The following is a 17,662-nucleotide window of genomic DNA, read 5'->3' as shown; positions in this document are numbered from 1 at the left end:
ATTAAAATTAAATTTTGAAATAATCATAAAAAAAAAAAAAAAAAAAAAAACCCTACTCCTTTATTATTATAACCTAAGATGATGTATTTTCATGTCAATGTCACACTATAAACAAATTTTCTTATATATCTATATTTATTACTTCAATACTAATAATATTTGACATTATAAATATAATAAAAATTATATTGTGTTCATATTGACGTAGATTGAAATGAATTTATTATGATAAGTCCCATCCGTCTACATGTTCATACGGTTAGGAAGCTACTATTATGAATGACATTACGTGTCAGCCCTTAGACACATCTACTCGATTGAAACATTCCAATATCCCACTAAGCCAGCTCAATTCAACTTACGTATGATGACATCTACGTACCAAATCGACTCCTTTGATTCCAAATAAAATGCTCGACTTGGTTTTAGTCTATTTCAACTCAATATAATCTCCTACCCTAAACCCTAAAAAAACTACACAAAAACAATCTTTTGGCTCAATAATCTGCTTTCGTTGCTCTTTTTACCGTCGAGCATTTGACTTTAACTTAAAAGTCAACATGAATGTAAACTTTTGTTAGGGTAGATAATTACCCAACGAAGGAAATTATTAGCAATTTTTTTTAATTAAAAACAAAAACATATCAATATTGTGTTCATATTATCACTTTGATGATATTAATGATATCAAAGAACATAGTCTATATACATTTATAAGTTAAATACGATCACACTTGTAACATAAAGTGGAAACAACTTGGTTGACTTCCAAAAACATAAGCATTTGTCAACATCGTTTACATCAAAAGAATTAACATTTCTTATAGTTTCGAATTTACATTAATTAATTTGAATATTTGATTCATGAATGTAAAAAACACCCCCGAAGCAAAGATAATGGAAGGATTCATTAAAGACATCGTTGAGGATAATGTTTTGGTTTGTAGGCATGAGAAAGGAACAGTCATTTTCGTGTGTCTTATATATATATATATATATATATATATATATATATATATATATATATATATTTTGCAAAGCCCTAAAATAGTAAATTATATTAAAATATATATATATATATATATATATAATTAAATATAATGAATGACTTTACATTTTAAAATTTCCATTAATGTTACTATCCATTAATCAAAGCTTATTCAAAATCTCTTTATTATTTCTAATTACAACATCCTCTCTATTTTTTTTAATGAAAAATAAAATAAAAACAAAATGGACCTATAAGCTAATAATTAAATAAGAATAATAATTAATTCTCATGAAAAATAAAATTTAAAAAAGGATAGTTGGGACCCAAATAATTAAAGATTTTTTTGGGAGTTATTTCACATTGGTCCTTAACTTTGATTTAATTTTTGTTTTTGACCCTATTAATGTTTTGAATTTTGCATTTCATCCTCAAAATTTTATTGAATTTTACAATTAGTCCTTATATGAATACGAGACATATGACACATGTAGATCGATGAATATAATTACATCACATGTTTTTTTTCAATAAATTAGGCCTAACATTTATTTTGTAGGGACGAAATGTAGAATTTAGTAAAGTTTTGGAGTATTTTATAAATAATTGAAATTGAAACATTTTAGACGCCCAATTATTCATTTATTAAAACAAAAAATATTGAAATGATAACAAATTTTCTTTAAAAAAAAAATAATTTTTTTACTTTTGAATTTTAATTAATAATAGCTAAACTTAATAAATAAGCATAAATTTTAGACAACATATAATCACATAATACACAATTTTAACCAATTCGATCATATATTATAATCACAAACCATTTTAATAATAATGTATGGAATAATTTATATAAAATTTTTACAAAATTGGAATCTATATGATTAAAATAATGAATATACGGTTGTAACATTAATAATAAAATAATAAAAGAATGAAAAGGAATACGTGTTGGAAGCTATGATAATATAAAATAAATAATTAAAATTTTTAAAGGTAAAAGTGGGTCCCACCATCGTACACATATGGCCTGTCCTTTGCTTCCTCCTCCACAACCCCACATGATTTTGTTACCTCCGAGTCTTCTCCCCCATAAATATCGAACCCCATTTCCCCAAACCCTTCACTCATTCCATTTCATTTATCCATGGCGGTGGTGAAGCAAATTATGAAGCGTTGCTCAGGTTTGAGGAGCAATAAGAACAAGAACAATCAGCTGCAATGCGGCGGCGTTGGCGGCGGCGGTACGGGGGAGATCCCGGTGGATGTGCCGAAGGGGCATTTTGTGGTGTATGTGAGTGAGAATAGGAGCCGCTACATCGTGCCGCTCACGGTTTTGACGTCGCCTGAGTTTCAAATTCTTCTCCAATTGGCTGAGGAGGAGTTCGGGTTTAGTCACCATATGGGCCTTACTATCCCTTGCGAGGAACAGGTCTTTCAGTCCCTTACTTCCATGCTCCTATAAACCCGAGCTGAATCGAATTATATTGAATCGAATCTAACATGTCATCGAAGTATTTAGTATTATGGATACCCAAATCTCTCTTTCGAGTAGCTATTTTCGGTTATTAATACACACCAAAATTTTACTCGAAAAATTATTCGAAGAGATTGGAAGAATGTAGCTGACAATTTTAATTTCTAGAGATTTTAGCTAGAATTCTCTCAAACATACCGTACAAAATTTGTCTTTTTTTTTTCTTCCATAAATTATAATGAAGTTTTTTTTGTTCTCTTAGTTTATATCAATTTCTTTTTTATATTAGATATCTTTTTAAATTTTTTTATTCGAATATCAAAATATTTAATAATAAGGACAAAAAATGCAAAGAAGATTATGATTAATGCATATAATTAAGGGGAAATAATTGGATTAGGTTTAAGTGAAGTGAAGAAGAAGAAGCGCTAGAATATAATAAAAATTTTAAAATATATTTTTTAAAATCCGTACGATATACACAGAGTGGCTCACGCGCTTCACCAGTTGTCTCTGTTCTCTCTCTCTCTCTCTCTCTTCATTTAGATTGGAGACAATAAAGCTGACAATGATAATACTTAGATTAATATATTTCTCTAACAAAAATAGTTTATTTTTTGAGCTAAATAGTAAAAAAAAAAAAATAAATAACTTTTAAATTTTGTCATTTATTTAAAAAATATTTCATTATAATACATTTTTAGTATGTATAAATATTTTAAAATAATGTATTTTCAAATTTAATATATAAATTGCAGTGATATATGATTTTATAGGGGCAATGTACAAATATAGCTAGTTTGGCTATATCATTTTTTTTTTTTTTTTGTCACAAACCCGAAATTTAAAAAAAGTGTTAAAATAAAAAGTACTTTAAGAAAGTGACTAGATATTTATTTTATTTAAATATCTCACGTCGTAAAAAAAGCTCAAACTCATTATTAGTCGGTTTAGAAGATTAAGATATAACGTGAATTAAATTAGAAATAAAAATTTAAATAAATGGGGATAAAAATTTGGTGTGCCCAAACTAAAAGGTAGTTCCAATGTCAAATTAAGGTATAATTAATCACTAGAAATTAATTAATTGTGTCTTGCGTGTGGGGCTGCCCAAACATCTCCTTCTTAAATTAAACTGACCCATATATTCTTAGTGGACTATATGAACCCTTTCTTATCCCTAATCTTAGCTCTCTTTTTCCATTTGAAAGAACAATAAATATTTTTTTATTATCATAAGGTTCGTTTCTATCTATTCTAATGTTAACAAGATTGATTATATCACGTTTGTTTCTCTAAATCTAAACCAACTACTAGCAGATATTGTTATATTTGAGTTTTTCTTTATGGACTTCCTTGAATTTAAAACCACATCTAACACGGAGAGGTTTCCACATCCATATAAGAAAGGTTTCGTTCCCATCTCCAACAAATGTGAGATCTCACAATCCATCTCCCTTGAAGGCCTAACGTTCTTACTGGCACCATTTATCAGCCAAAACTCACCATTAATATATTGTTTTCTTTAGGTTTTTTGTGTTCTGGGTATTCCCTTAGGATTTTAAAATACATCTATTAGGATTATGATGCTTCGTTTTCCTCTCCAACCAACTTGGAATCACATGGTTATTGTGATCATTGAGAGTTGGTATCAATTTTAAAATTAATTTATTACTAAAATATAGATAAAAAAAAAAATTCAAGTAATATTAATATTTATCTTATTGTATTTTAGATTATTAATTGACTTTTTTGGTCTTGAAAATATGGTCTTATTATTAATATAATAAATTCTATCAAAATTAAAAAATTAAGGTCATTTTGGTCAATTACGTCATATGAGAAAATTGCACGTTTTCAAATTCCAAAAATACAGCCAGCCGGATTTTTTTTAATACATAATAATATTAATTTGAATACGAAAATTAAATTCTTCAAATGGGCCCATTAGTGCGGGATTGGTTCGGCCCAAAACAGACAACATTTCAATGGTCCAACCGCCCTTCCTCAGAAATAAACCGCCCAAATTTTGAACCTAACATTTAATTTTTTAAATTTCTTTTTATTGACAAAATTAAATGAATTGAATATTCAGGTTTTCTGTTCCCTCACCGACTGGATTTTCCATTATACAAAACGTTTGAACCATAATTTTGTCTACCCACCAAAATAAATAAATAAAATGAAACTCTAATTAATTTATAATTAAATTTTAAGTCAAATTTTACCATTAAATTCTTTTTAATTATATAAAAATAAAAGAGAGATATTAAATTAAATAAATAAAATATAATTTGGAAAAATAGTTCGAGATTTGGGGCAATTAATCAGCTATATTTTAAAAAATAAATATGGTCGGGTACGTTAAAAAAATACAGAGTAATTTTACCAAACTCCTTTTAAATCCCTCAACTTGTTGGGCCAATGAATACCGTAACTAAAAGGCCTAAGCATACGGCCCATTTACTCAATGGGTTTCTTGGCCCATTATGTTAGCCACTCTATGTGGGTATTCAGGATGGCCCAATATAGATACTTTTTTTGTTTTCCTTTTCATGCTTAGATTTTTTTATTATTATTTTTATTATATATATATATATATATTCACTTTCATCTTACTATTAATATTAATATCCATATTGGTGGTTAATATTAATGTAGTTTATATCGATAATAAAAATTATACAAATAAATCAAGCATATACTTTGAGTCTCGAATTTCAGGAAGGTGCGTACCGTATTTAATCGAACTAGATTCGATTTGGTTCGGCTAGTGTAGGTGGGGTCTATCTTGCCTGGTCAAATGGAGTTTTGAGCCTAATGCATTTCGAGCACCTATTGATCTCCTTTAGGCTGGTCTTACAACCTTGGTCTATTTTGGGTCCGATTTCGATAACTTGATTGGTTAAAAGTATACACTTTTTTTAGACTAAATTATGAACAATGTATTCAAGAGTATGAATTGTTAGACGAACATGACTCTCCACAATGGTATGATATTGTCCACTTTGAGCATAAGCTCTCATGGCTTTGCTTTGGGCTTCCCAAAATGCCTCATACCAACGGAGTTAGTATTCCTCACTTATAAACCCATGATCATTCTCTAAATTATCCGATATGAGACTTTATTTCTAGTAGGTTTGGGGGTCAAATAGATAAGGTTTAAAAGCTTCACGTCACCCAGGAAATTGTTGTATACAACTAAGGTGCGATGGGAAGTATTAAACTTTATATTTTGGATATGAAAATGTAGTTGAGATTGGCATTTGATGGGGCCATGTACGACACACATCCAAACAAAGATTGGTGTTGACTTCAGCATATTAATTTAATTATAATCTAATTTCAAGCACATCCCATCCCATTTTTTAGATTCCAAAATCTAAACAAAATAATTCTATATATATATATATATTCATTAATAAATCCACAAAAGTATAAATTATATATATAAACAAAAGATTCTTTGAACTCGATTTCATGTCAAGTTCTTAAGGATATCTTTACGCAAAGAATTTATCTCTTAACTCGGGTTATTAATGCAATGAATAGATCTGACATTTCTTGAGACTCGAAAGTTTCATTGATTTTTTTTTTCTTCGTAATAAAAAAAATATTAATTATAATTGGCATAAAATAAAATTTAGATATAATAAAGAAAATTTTAAAGATAATGTAATTGAATAATATAGTCACAGGAGGGATCTGAACTAATCATTAATTTATGAAACTTAGATATTGAAATTAATAATTTGGATTATGTAGCTTGTTTTGGCATTATTATTATTATTATTTTAAAAAATCAACTTGAATGTTCCCCAGTGCCAACCCATACCTCCAAAAATGCAAACATGTTCTACGTGATCGTATTTAATATCATATATTATATAGTTTTGATATTAATTATTTCGATTCAAATATCAAATCTTTTGCAATTTGTTATTTTTTTTATCATTTTAGGTTATAATTAAACTAATTAAGATAGTTTAAGTTGTTAATGGCGATGATTATACAAAACATTAATTTCAAATAAAATCATAATTTGGGCATAATTTAAATTCGTGAGCGGATTCGAAATCGCTTGATAGATAAAGTATTTATTATTGTTATTTTGATAGTCAATAATTTGAGTAAATTAAGAAAAGAAAAATATTAGGAAAAAATGTAAGAGTTCATGGAATAAAACGACGACCAATAGAAACCAGAATATAATCTACGATAAAATAGGCTAAAATCCCGCAGGAATCTATTTGCCCACAACTTCTTGGAGTTTTTGCCTATAAAAAAATGTTTTTTAAAATTAAAAATTAAAAATTAATTAGGGATTTGATCACGACAACATTTCATCAAATTTTAAAAAATAATAAATAAAGTTTTTAGACTTTTAGTTGACTGGGGAATGTGACGATATAATATATTCGATTTGCACGATTCACACCGTTGGATAAGTGGAATTTTGGCCGTTGATATGAATGACTTTGTAACAAATCACCACATATAAATATTATATGATATTAATTATTTTAAATACAATAATTTGAAAAGCTATAAATAATTGTTTTTTTTTTTTTAATCTTGTGAACCTTTAAATTTTGTGCATAAAGATATTATTATTTGATGCATTAAATTAAATCAAATCAAATCTAATTTTTTTTTTGATGGTGGTGTGTTAAGGATCTAATTAAAATATCGTGTCGTTTTGATAGTGAACTAGTAATGGTTCTAACCAAGGAGCACGCAGATCCCAAAAACGCATAGTCTCTCCCCCAAAAATGACTTCTCCAGTCGGAGAATGCATTAGATATTTACCTAAACCAGTAGGTCCTTGAGCGGATCCAACGTTAGCTCTAAGACGTTGGTCTCTAACTAGAAACGTAAATGCTTGAGCTTGAGAAGCTTCGGGTCCAGTCGGCCCGAAGACGTTGGTCTCTAACTAGAAACGTAAATGCTTGAGCTTGAGAAGCTTCGGGTCCAGTCGGCCCGTAAACGTTGGTCTCTAACTAGAAACGTAAATGCTTGAGCTTGAGAAGCTTCGGGTCCAGTCGGCCCGTAAAACTCGGTCTCTAACTAGAAACGTAAATGCTTGAGCTTGAGAAGCTTCGGGTCCAGTCGGCCCGTAAAACTCACTCGGATAAGCAGTATTATTGAACCAGACAAAACAACAAGCAATAAAACCAAAAACGGAGTGAGATTTTAATAACCTATAATGTGTACGGACAGAAGAGTCGAGTTGATTAATTTAAGAAGCTGCACTGACCATACTTTCAGTTTCAGATGTGTTGAAAACAATTCCCAGAACGTTGTCCACCTAAACCCGAGGCTGTTATAGATGCAATAACAAAACTTCGTAAGAAAATATCTCGAGAAATCTATGAAGATCGAATTAAGTCTCAAGAGGATAATCGGTTTTTTACTACCAACCACAAATTTCATGTTGGCCCAAGTACTCATACTGGAAAAAGAGGAGAATCGGTTTTTTACTACCAACCACAAATTTCATGTTGGCCCAAGTACTCATACTGGAAATTACGATCAAGGATTACTCTATCAACCATCATCTACTTCAGAGATCATCCCTCCTGAAACACTGCACAAAATTTAATCCGGTGAATAAGTTAGCCATGTAAAAAATTGGATTTTATAGACAATTCTAACATGTGGTCAAGCTTTGAGCCACGTTTCAAGATAAATTGTTTTAGAAAATATGGACGAGTCACATTGCTGGCATGCTACAGGCAACACGTTTTAGACAAACATCTCCTAAAAAATAATATTTTATTAAATTTTTCATTTTAAAAGGTCAAAAAAATAAATCTTATACGTAATAATATGATTAATGTCAAATTATAATGGTTTTAAAATTTTAATTTATACATTTTAGATTATTGAACTTCAATCCTATATCTAATAATTATTTAAAAATAAAAAATTAAATAGATGCAATAAATTTGGTATATAATAAAAGCTTTTACGTGGGCCAAATTGAGGAATTTTGAAGCATAAAGGAAGCTCTGGTGGAGAGGCCACGTGGGCGCTGTATGGAGCGTACGGCGTCGTTTTCTTCCTCAATTCTTCTTGAAAACTCTTTGAAAAGGATTGCCTTTGACCTGTTTATGAAGGTGCCTTTCTTGGAACCTTCCCTTCAAATTGTTTTTGCTATATAATTTATACATCCACTTATTATTATTATTCTTGGGGTTACTAATATTTTATCATTTTTATATTTTATTAAAAAATTAAAACTTTATAAATTAATTTCAGTTTCGTTTGTTTTAGATGTATATAACAATAAATTAATAATTAAATTAAGATAATATTTGGGTGGCTGGTTCAATTTAATTTTTATAATTTAAATCATATTATTATTGAACTAATTTCAATAAAAATTAATTAAAATCGCACAAAATTTTAAAATTAATTGAAGGAATTTGAAGAAATTTTTAAAATTTTCAAAATCTTACTAAATAATCGTTAGATAATAAATAACCAATGATTGCCGCTCTTTCTCAAAATGCAATAATAAAGAAAATTAATTAAAATAAAAAAGTTGATTTTACAAAAGTTTGGAAATAGGGACCCGTGACCTAAAATTATAAATCGAGTTATTTTAATATTATTTAATTATCTACTTTCTCTTTACCATATATGGCTAAAGTACGACATGAGAAGAACAAAAGCTAATTTGTATGAATTAATAATGTAGATGTGAATCGCAAATATTTGATGTAATCTAATGTATTAGACTCCTCCACGCATAACGCTATTAATTATTTGTTTTATTATATAGTTTGCTTCATATATTATTTGCTAGGTTCATTCACAATAGGCAATATAATAATAATTATTATAAACTATAAAGAAATAGAAGTGGCAATTCCGACAACGTGTTGCGATATATCACGAAACGATAAATAGAGGAGAATTTGAGTGGTGGGCCTTGAAACTCGTCACCTTTTTGGGATATAAAAATGGGCCTTTTCCACCCACCATTTCTCCCTGCACACACACCGTCTCTTCTTTCTCTCTCTCTCACTCTCTTCAAGCAATAATTTTGCAAAAATAAGAAGAATGGAAACGGAGCGGCGAGAGGCAGAGCTACACCATACGGCGGCGGTTGAGGCGGAGGTGGAATCGAGGTTCCGTCGTATCTGCGTGTTCTGCGGCAGCAGCTCCGGCAAGAATCCGAGCTATCAAATTGCCGCAATTCAACTCGGAAAGCAACTGGTACTTTAATTGTTCTTTTTTTATTTCTTTCTTTAATTCTTCAAAATTTAGAGACAATCAGAGAAAAAAGATGAACAAATCGAAGAATCTGAAGTTTGAATTTCGAATTTCACACGTGTGAAATTGAAAACGCAGGTCGAAAGGAACATTGACCTTGTTTATGGCGGAGGAAGCATTGGGCTTATGGGCTTGGTTTCCCAAGCCGTCTACGATGGCGGACGCCACGTGTTAGGGTATCATTGGCTCTCTCCTCTCCTCTCCTCTCCTCTCCTCTCCTCTCCCATCTCTCTCTCTCTCTCATTCCTCCAAGTTTTATTCAATTTGGGTTTGTTTTCTTGCAGAGTGATCCCAAAATCTCTCATGCCAAGAGAGGTAATTAATTTTATTTTTTTTTTAAAAAAAAAAATTGCAATTAATTAATTAATTATATATATTTTTTTCAGATCACTGGAGAGACAATTGGAGAAGTGAGAGCTGTATCTGGAATGCACCAACGCAAAGCTGAGATGGCGCGTCAAGCGGATGCATTTATTGCCTTGCCTGGTACTTCTATTTCTTACTATTTACATTTTCGCCCCTAATTTTTTTCTTTTTTATAAAAATTGAATTTTCTTAATACAATTTTTTATCTACAAGGAAATTATTTAACATTTTTTCACTGACAGGTGGCTATGGAACATTGGAGGAACTGTTGGAAGTCATCACTTGGGCTCAATTGGGCATCCATGAAAAGCCGGTACAAATAAATAAATAAATAAATAAATAAATTTAAAGCTAAGTAAATAAAAGCTTTAGTTTAATTAAAATAAATAAATAAATAAATAAATATTACAGGTAGGGTTGCTGAACGTGGATGGGTATTACAACTCGCTCTTGTCGTTCATTGACAAAGCAGTTGACGAAGGCTTCGTGTCACCAGCTGCCCGTAGCATCATCGTTTCTGCCCAAACTGCCCATGAGCTCATCTCCAAGCTAGAGGTACAATCCACTCATCTATTATAATAATTCATAATAATTCATAGCGTAGAATTTTTATGTAAAAGTTGAGTTTGGAATGATTTTAAAATATTCTTGAATTTTTTTTTTAATAATCGAAGTATTTTGTAACGCTTATTTTTGGGTTCAACTCAATTATATAATAGTATCTATCAATTTTCAAATGTGAACAGGAGTACGTCCCAAAACATTCAAGCGTAGTAAAACTGAGCTGGGAAATGGATCAACAACTCGGTTATACAACAAAGTCCGACATTTCTCGTTGACCTTAATGATAATATATGTATAGATTAATCCACGTAGATCGAATTATGATCATAGTATTGGTTTGTAATATCTGTAAAAAAAAAATATTGCCGATTGATTTATTTGATAGGAAGCTGATTAGGTCAATAGTGCGTATTGTAAGCGATTATATGGTAGCATTTTTCCACATCGGCAATGATATAAAATTAATAACTATATTTATAAATTATAGTGTTGTATATTTCACATGGACTGGTCAATGGAATTGATGGGTCTTTGAATGTAGCTTTCAATATTTTTTTAAATTAAAAAAAAAAGAGAGAAAAAGAAAAGTGTAAATAAAGCAAAAACTAGTGGGAATTTTTTTATTAATTTAATTTACATACAACGACAAATGCTCTCTTTCAACAAAATCGACGATGTGTTTTATAAGCTTTAATAACGACTCACGACATGCCTTCTTCTTCTAGTTAAGAGCAAAATTGATCGAGAATCATGAGTAAAACTCATATTATATTTTTTCTTATAAAATATTATTTAACATTTTTTTAATATAAATTAATTAGAAATTAGAAATTATTTCGTCATTAGTTTTGTAGTTTTAAAATGTGTCTGTTAGGGAGAGATTTCTACTCTCCAACCAAGGTAGGATCTCCCAGTTCACCTTACATGGAAGCCAGTGTCCTTGCTGACACATCGCCCGGTATCTAACTTCAATACCATTTATAACAACCAAAGTCTACCGCTAGCAAATATTGTCCACTTTGACCATACTTATTGGACTTTTAGCTTCTCACTTTATGTGAGAAAATTGAAAATGTCAAGGCTCTCCATCAGAGCAAAATATTGAATCGAGATGTGAAAAATATCGAAATAGGTAAGAAATCAAATTTCAGTACTTACATTTTTTTTTTTTAGAATCAAAAAACATATTTACCCTTTTTTTTTAGGGGAATACGTTTTGAAGTAGGATGTGACAATCGACAGAGTTCCATCGTAGATGAACAAGAACGGTATGGCGTTGTGGCTTAGATTTAGTAGAACGAATTATTGAAACTCGAGACGACAGGTAGCGTGGAGAGTAGGAAAAAGGGTTAGAAAAGGACACGAGTGGGAGTGACTGTGGAAGAGGATATAATTTGAATTGGTTACAATAGGTTAGAATGGATTGATGTTGGTTGTTTTATTGGGACAAAGACATTGTACTAAAAAGAGGGTCACGTGGGCATGGCTTTTGCTAAAAGAAAAAACTGATTGCATCACAAAAAGAAACAAACGCTAAATTAGAATAGTCTTTTGGGACATCAAAACGTAAAACCTTCCAAATCCCGCGGTGTTGTTTGACCATCTCTGTCGTTTTAGCTCCACTTTTCCACACCCACTTCATAACCCCTCACGTGCTTCTCACATTCTTTCCTTTTTATTTTGTCAACAGCTTTGATTTATTATTTTCCTTCATAGTCTCCGTCTTACGAAAACTCGATCGGAATGAGATTAAGATAGAGTATGAAAGGGAGTGGAGAGAGATTTTTCTCTATTATATTTTTTTTCTTACGAAATATTATTTGATTTATTAAAATATTTTACATTTTATAATAGAAATCATACTGAAAAACGAAAATTATTACATTTTCACTTTGAATGAAATATTTTTTAAAAAATTGAAAATCCGGTAGAGAACTCGATTTCTAGAAAAAATAAATAGAGAATTTTACGAGGATAATGAATGAAATAGGAGATGGAGATAGGCATGCACCTCGTAAGAAGACAATTATCATCGTAGATATGTTGTCTTGAAATGGACTATATTTTTACTATGAGATTTAATTGTCTTGATTTATTGGTGATGGGTAAAATAAATGGTAGACGAACATGTCACCTTAACTCGAAAATGCCTTACGATCGTACGTTCAATTCACCATTAACTTTATTTAAAAATATTAACACGTTGATTTGAGCAATTTATATGTTTCACCGCTTAGTCAAGAGATTTTGTCTAGTTATTTATCGTTTTTTTTTTGTTGTCTATCAAATTAACTAATGTACGACATCTTCGACCTCGATCACTTAATCAACAACACTAACAACAGGAAAATGAAGTGAATAAAATTAAAAATAACAGCCAATAATTAAGAACAAAATTAACAATTACAAAAAAAAAGAAAAAAAAAATTTAGGCAATTTGAAAAGACAATGAATGAGAGCCACACATGGAAATGAATAGCTTTAATAGAGAGAATATTTCCCCTTTGAGGTGGGGGTTTTGTTCGTGTGAAAGCAGAGTATATAATATCATCTTATGGAAAAGACTAAGCATTTGTAGACCAAGAAATTTGATTCCAATGGCCATCCATCCACAATGCTCCAAAATCCTTTGAAAGGGACGGCCTTCGATTTATAAAAAGTATAGAGGCTAAAGTTCAAAATTTTAAAATTACAAGGACTAAAATAAAATTAACCTAAAGTACAGGGATCAAAATGATAATTTAACCGAAAATAAACCGATTTTGCAGCTTTTGAAAATGTAATGGTACAACTAGGCTCTGAAACCTTGAACCTGAAATTTGAAGGATCATACCCATTTTGGCCTTGAGATAAGAATTAAGCAGCTACGTTGACGACGTCCTGTTCGAGATTCTCGGTTCCAGATTTATAAAAGTCCAACATTTCTTCTTCAACAGGATGGGTCTTTCCTACAATCACAAGGCAATGTAGAGGCGACCCGAAATCAATACTTCTCAACTGCTTCATGGTGCCCGCTACAATCATCTGACTTTCGCTTCCGAGACGAGCAAATCCGACACACAGTGTGTCATCATTGTATACTGCAGCATGAAATCAATCAATCAATCACAAACGTTTGTCGCCTCTGGCATACGATGTGGGATGAAACGATATAATGTCATTTCTGTTACCTACAAAACTGAAAAACGATCTTAAGCGAAGCTCGGAATGCCGGTGTGGTGTTAACTAAAAGGATTCCAAAGATCAAGTTAGCTCGTGATTCTTGGAGCCTAACCACACCAGTCACCAGTTTTCCGAGCTTTGCTTAAGAACGTTATTCTGTTCAGCGATTACAGAATGGAAAGTAGATTCAGTCATCGATACCATCTCGACCGAGCAAACAAAATCTTAAACAAAAATTTACAGGTCATTTATGTGTTTATACCAGATTGTCCTTCCATTTGCTCAACCTCTAAGAGCTGCTCAATTGCTGTGTTTATAGACATAAATCTAGGTGGTTCATACTCTTTCCTTCCCCTGAAAAGTTTAGGTAAATCAGAACATGGGAAGCATTGCAAGTTACGTAAATCGATCTAAGCCGTTGGGGATCGGTTACAAACCTGCATAAAGACTCCAACGATGGCTCCTTTACTCGTATATCTGGAGAAATATAATATTAACCAAACGTGTCAATGAAATAGATATACGACGCGGGACTAATCAACAATAACAAGCACCTACAGTAAAGGAATTCTAACATTTCAAACATACGATTCAACACTAAACAAAATACTATCGAGTCCTCAGACATAGGACGGGACGAGACAAACGTTATGCCTTTAAAAGAACACGATATTTCACAATTCCATGGGATTACCTTAACTTCAACACTACTTTTTATGTCAAAGTCGTAATATCTTAGTCTGATGCATAAGTTAGATTAGCAGTTCTTGAGCAACTAATACAATATTAACAAAATCCTACCTAACAAGCAGAGTGTGTGCAAACCAAGTCCACGGTTTTTCTGAATCTTCTCATAGAAGCTACTCGGTTTCCACGTTTCGGTAAAAAACGGTATCGAAACGGTCTCCCCATACCGATATAGTTGCAAGCCACAAATTCCAATTGCATTCATCACAGATGCATTGTAAACCACTCTGACTTCAATCCCCAAACTCTTTGCTCGAACAACCAGATCGGAGTGTGTCGTAGCTCTGTATTCAATTAGATCATCAGCTAGATTTTTTCTTTTTGTTATAGATAAATTCAATATCGCCAAAATAAAATTAATTTTCTCCCAAAGTTAGGATCAAGAATGATAATTTCTTAATTCTTCCAGATATAAGCATGAAAAACAGCCCGAATTTATGAAAATTCTCTCTAATATATGATAATTTTGGCATTTGAATCATCCAGAATCGTGAATCCGTGAGAAAAATACAAGATTCAATAGCAAAAACTAGAACGGAAATTTCGTACCCGAAAGCGTCGCCAACAACCAGAAAAGCAACATCAGAGGTACGAGCCTCGGAGAGTATCTGGTCGGCCTTCTCCTCCACCATTTCCCGATCTGCAACTGTAATAGTCTTTCCGTAGAGCTTCTCCTGTTGGAAAATTGAAGCTCAAAAACAGAGAGAAAAACGAAGAGAAACGAAGTTTGTGTGGGAGATTAGGGAAGGAAGAGGAGTACCAGGGAAGAAATACCGTCGGAAGCAAGACCGAAAGATAAGAGAGAAGTGTAGGCTTCCATGTAAACCTTTTCGCATTTCCTCACACATTCTAAGCCTCTGAGAGTGATGTCCTTTTCGTCTCCCAATCCTAATCCTATAATGAACAACATCCTTCTTCTCTCTCTCTCTTCTCTCGGCCTTAAACCCTAAAATCCTCTCGAAATCTAACCGCTTGCTAAAACCCTAGCCTCCGTACGCGACGGCGCCACTGCTTCGCCGGAGTCTTCGTATAACGTGTTGCTCGACACAGTGGCGTCGTTTCAGCCGAAGAGCCCTTCTCTTTTTTTTTTTTTAAGTTAGATTTTAATCCAACCCATTATGACCTGGGCTTCGGTCCATTCATGCCACACCCAGCTGCCTAATATGGTTTCAAGTATTATTATTTTTTTATAAATTAAAAAAAAAAAAAAAAAAAAACACTGTTACACTAACTATGATTATTTAGTCCATGAAATATAAAGTACGTAAAAATTTAGCTATTATTTGTGGAAAATAATTTAATGATTCAAATTACAAAATAATAATAATAATTATTATTATTATTTTTCACCTCAAGAATTAAATTATTATCATGTTTAAATTAAATTAATTATTTATCATTACTCGTCATTTAAATTAATTATAAACAAAATTTACGAAGTTATTTTAAAATTTTAATTTACGAAAATATTTAAATATGCTTTTAACTTTGATGGTCCAAATCTCTCCCTCTCTCACAGAATTTTCAATAAATTAATCCCTCTAGATACTTTCCTCACAACTTAGTTCCCTTTGATACTTTACCCAATAATGGGCAATTGAATCGCTCCCAGTTTTTCATTAGCATTTATTCTTATCCATGCTGTGACCTAAGGTAACTCACAAGCCAATCATCATTTGGGAAAATGCAAACTTTTCAATATGGATAGAATTAATTAGTTAAAATTGAAAATTATTAAACATAGAAACAAATTTGACTACAAAATACATAAATGTATAAATGTAAAAACACAATACTGTAAATAAATTTAAATTTTTAAACTGAAAAAAATATTATTTCAAATCAAACACATAATCTATGATTGAAGCACCGAAAAAAATGTATCTTATTAGTATATATATAGTACCTATCAAGTTTTTGAACGTTTTTCTTAATCATCATATCTTTAAGATCGATCACTCTTATTTGAATGTGGTATCGGTTTATTCATGTAACTCTTTTTTACTAGGACATCATGATTGTTTTAGTTAAATTACAAATTTAACCCTTTAATTTATACCAACAAAGATGGGAGGGAAGCGGCAAAAGTTGGGTTCAGACTTTGTTCACAAGTCCAGGCGGTTACGCACGTCTCTCTCACCAAAGGGCTGCCATATAAATAGCCCCACAACGCCCTCCATTTTTTCGAAAAGGCGCTTCAAAAACTCCTCCGCGGCAAAATTCAAAATTACACAGATTGGTGAACGGAGCGAAACCGAGAGGTTTCCGTGGTTTTCTAATTGGCCTCACCGCGCACCAGACCACTTCGCCGCCGCGGATCGTCTCGGAACTCCGGCATGCTGTACTTCGATTTTCAGCTTTTGTACGGATTGAGTCTCGATCAATTCTCACTCGTTTTCGGCTGCTTTTTCATCTTTTGATCTGTTAGTCTACTATATTCTCAACACGAGAGGTATTTATCGGCTACTCTCTCTCGCTAGTCTTGATTTTGTTTCTGTTTTTACCCGATCATTTACATGTATTGAATCGTACTGATCGTGTCGAATTCGGATTTTGTTGCATTTTGCGTTACTTTATACATCTTCCTGTACAATTGTCGGATAGTTTCTTGAAAGGTACACTAATTACTCTGATGATGCTTGAGTTTTTGTTTTCCGCTTGTTTTTTCGACTAATTATCAATTCGTTCGATCGTTTGGCTATGTCTTCTATCCCGATTATGAAATCTCTTGTGGTTTATCGTTATGCGCCGTTAAACTTAGAGGCATTTTGCTTCGACTACTAGTATTTTGGTTTCCGTCTTGCATCTGAAATGCTCATGGAATGTGAAGGATAGGTTCCGATTACCAAAGTATAGCTTGTATTCGTGTGGATGCTTTTGTCCTTTGTGCATTCCATAGACACCAAAATCGACTATGTTCTATGTTCTTTCACAAGATTGTGTAGTTTAATCTGGCTTTATATATTCCCCGGCCTATTCACTTTCTCATATCATATTAATTCTTCTTGATTAAAAAATGTAATTATACTTTCGGAATCAGTTTATCTAACTCTTCCTTTTTTTTTTTTTTTTTTTTT

At 31.7% G+C, this 17,662-nt stretch overlaps 4 protein-coding genes across 4 annotated transcripts in view; 3 read left to right on the top strand and 1 right to left on the bottom strand.

Annotated features, from left to right (window-relative positions):
* Positions 1 to 2,133: 2,133 nt before the first annotated feature.
* LOC111492083 (auxin-responsive protein SAUR50-like) lies at positions 2,134 to 2,660 on the top strand. The gene has a single exon (XM_023141267.1). It carries the CDS (start codon positions 2,136 to 2,138, stop codon positions 2,451 to 2,453), a length of 318 nt encoding a protein of 105 aa, XP_022997035.1. The 5' UTR covers positions 2,134 to 2,135; the 3' UTR covers positions 2,454 to 2,660.
* Positions 2,661 to 9,469: 6,809 nt separating this feature from the next.
* On the top strand, positions 9,470 to 11,078 carry LOC111492054 (cytokinin riboside 5'-monophosphate phosphoribohydrolase LOG1-like). Its single transcript, XM_023141221.1, has 7 exons — positions 9,470 to 9,689; positions 9,825 to 9,922; positions 10,031 to 10,061; positions 10,133 to 10,232; positions 10,355 to 10,425; positions 10,524 to 10,667; positions 10,859 to 11,078. Exons 1-7 carry the CDS (start codon positions 9,534 to 9,536, stop codon positions 10,949 to 10,951), a joined length of 693 nt encoding a protein of 230 aa, XP_022996989.1. The 5' UTR covers positions 9,470 to 9,533; the 3' UTR covers positions 10,952 to 11,078.
* Positions 11,079 to 13,291: 2,213 nt separating this feature from the next.
* On the bottom strand, positions 13,292 to 15,697 carry LOC111492052 (probable diphthine methyl ester synthase). Its single transcript, XM_023141219.1, has 6 exons — positions 15,346 to 15,697; positions 15,135 to 15,259; positions 14,640 to 14,869; positions 14,276 to 14,315; positions 14,101 to 14,192; positions 13,292 to 13,756 (listed from the first exon to the last, which is right to left on the bottom strand). The coding sequence occupies exons 1-6, from the start codon at positions 15,493 to 15,495 to the stop codon at positions 13,533 to 13,535; spliced, it is 861 nt and encodes a 286-aa protein (XP_022996987.1). The 5' UTR covers positions 15,496 to 15,697; the 3' UTR covers positions 13,292 to 13,532.
* A 975-nt stretch (positions 15,698 to 16,672) lies between these two features.
* Positions 16,673 to 17,662, top strand: part of LOC111492055 (putative HVA22-like protein g) — a 4,487-nt gene continuing 3,497 nt past the window's right edge. Inside the window, exon 1 of the mRNA XM_023141223.1 lies at positions 16,673 to 17,037. The gene's annotated coding sequence lies outside the window, so the exon portion shown is untranslated. The remainder of the gene's footprint in view (positions 17,038 to 17,662) is intronic.

The sequence above is a fragment of the Cucurbita maxima genome, unplaced genomic scaffold, assembly GCF_002738345.1.
Source record: "Cucurbita maxima cultivar Rimu unplaced genomic scaffold, Cmax_1.0 Cma_Scf00017, whole genome shotgun sequence".
NCBI lineage: Eukaryota > Viridiplantae > Streptophyta > Magnoliopsida > Cucurbitales > Cucurbitaceae > Cucurbita > Cucurbita maxima.
The sequence above is the reverse complement of the archived record's forward strand: the minus strand, read 5'-3'. Positions and strand labels throughout refer to the sequence as shown.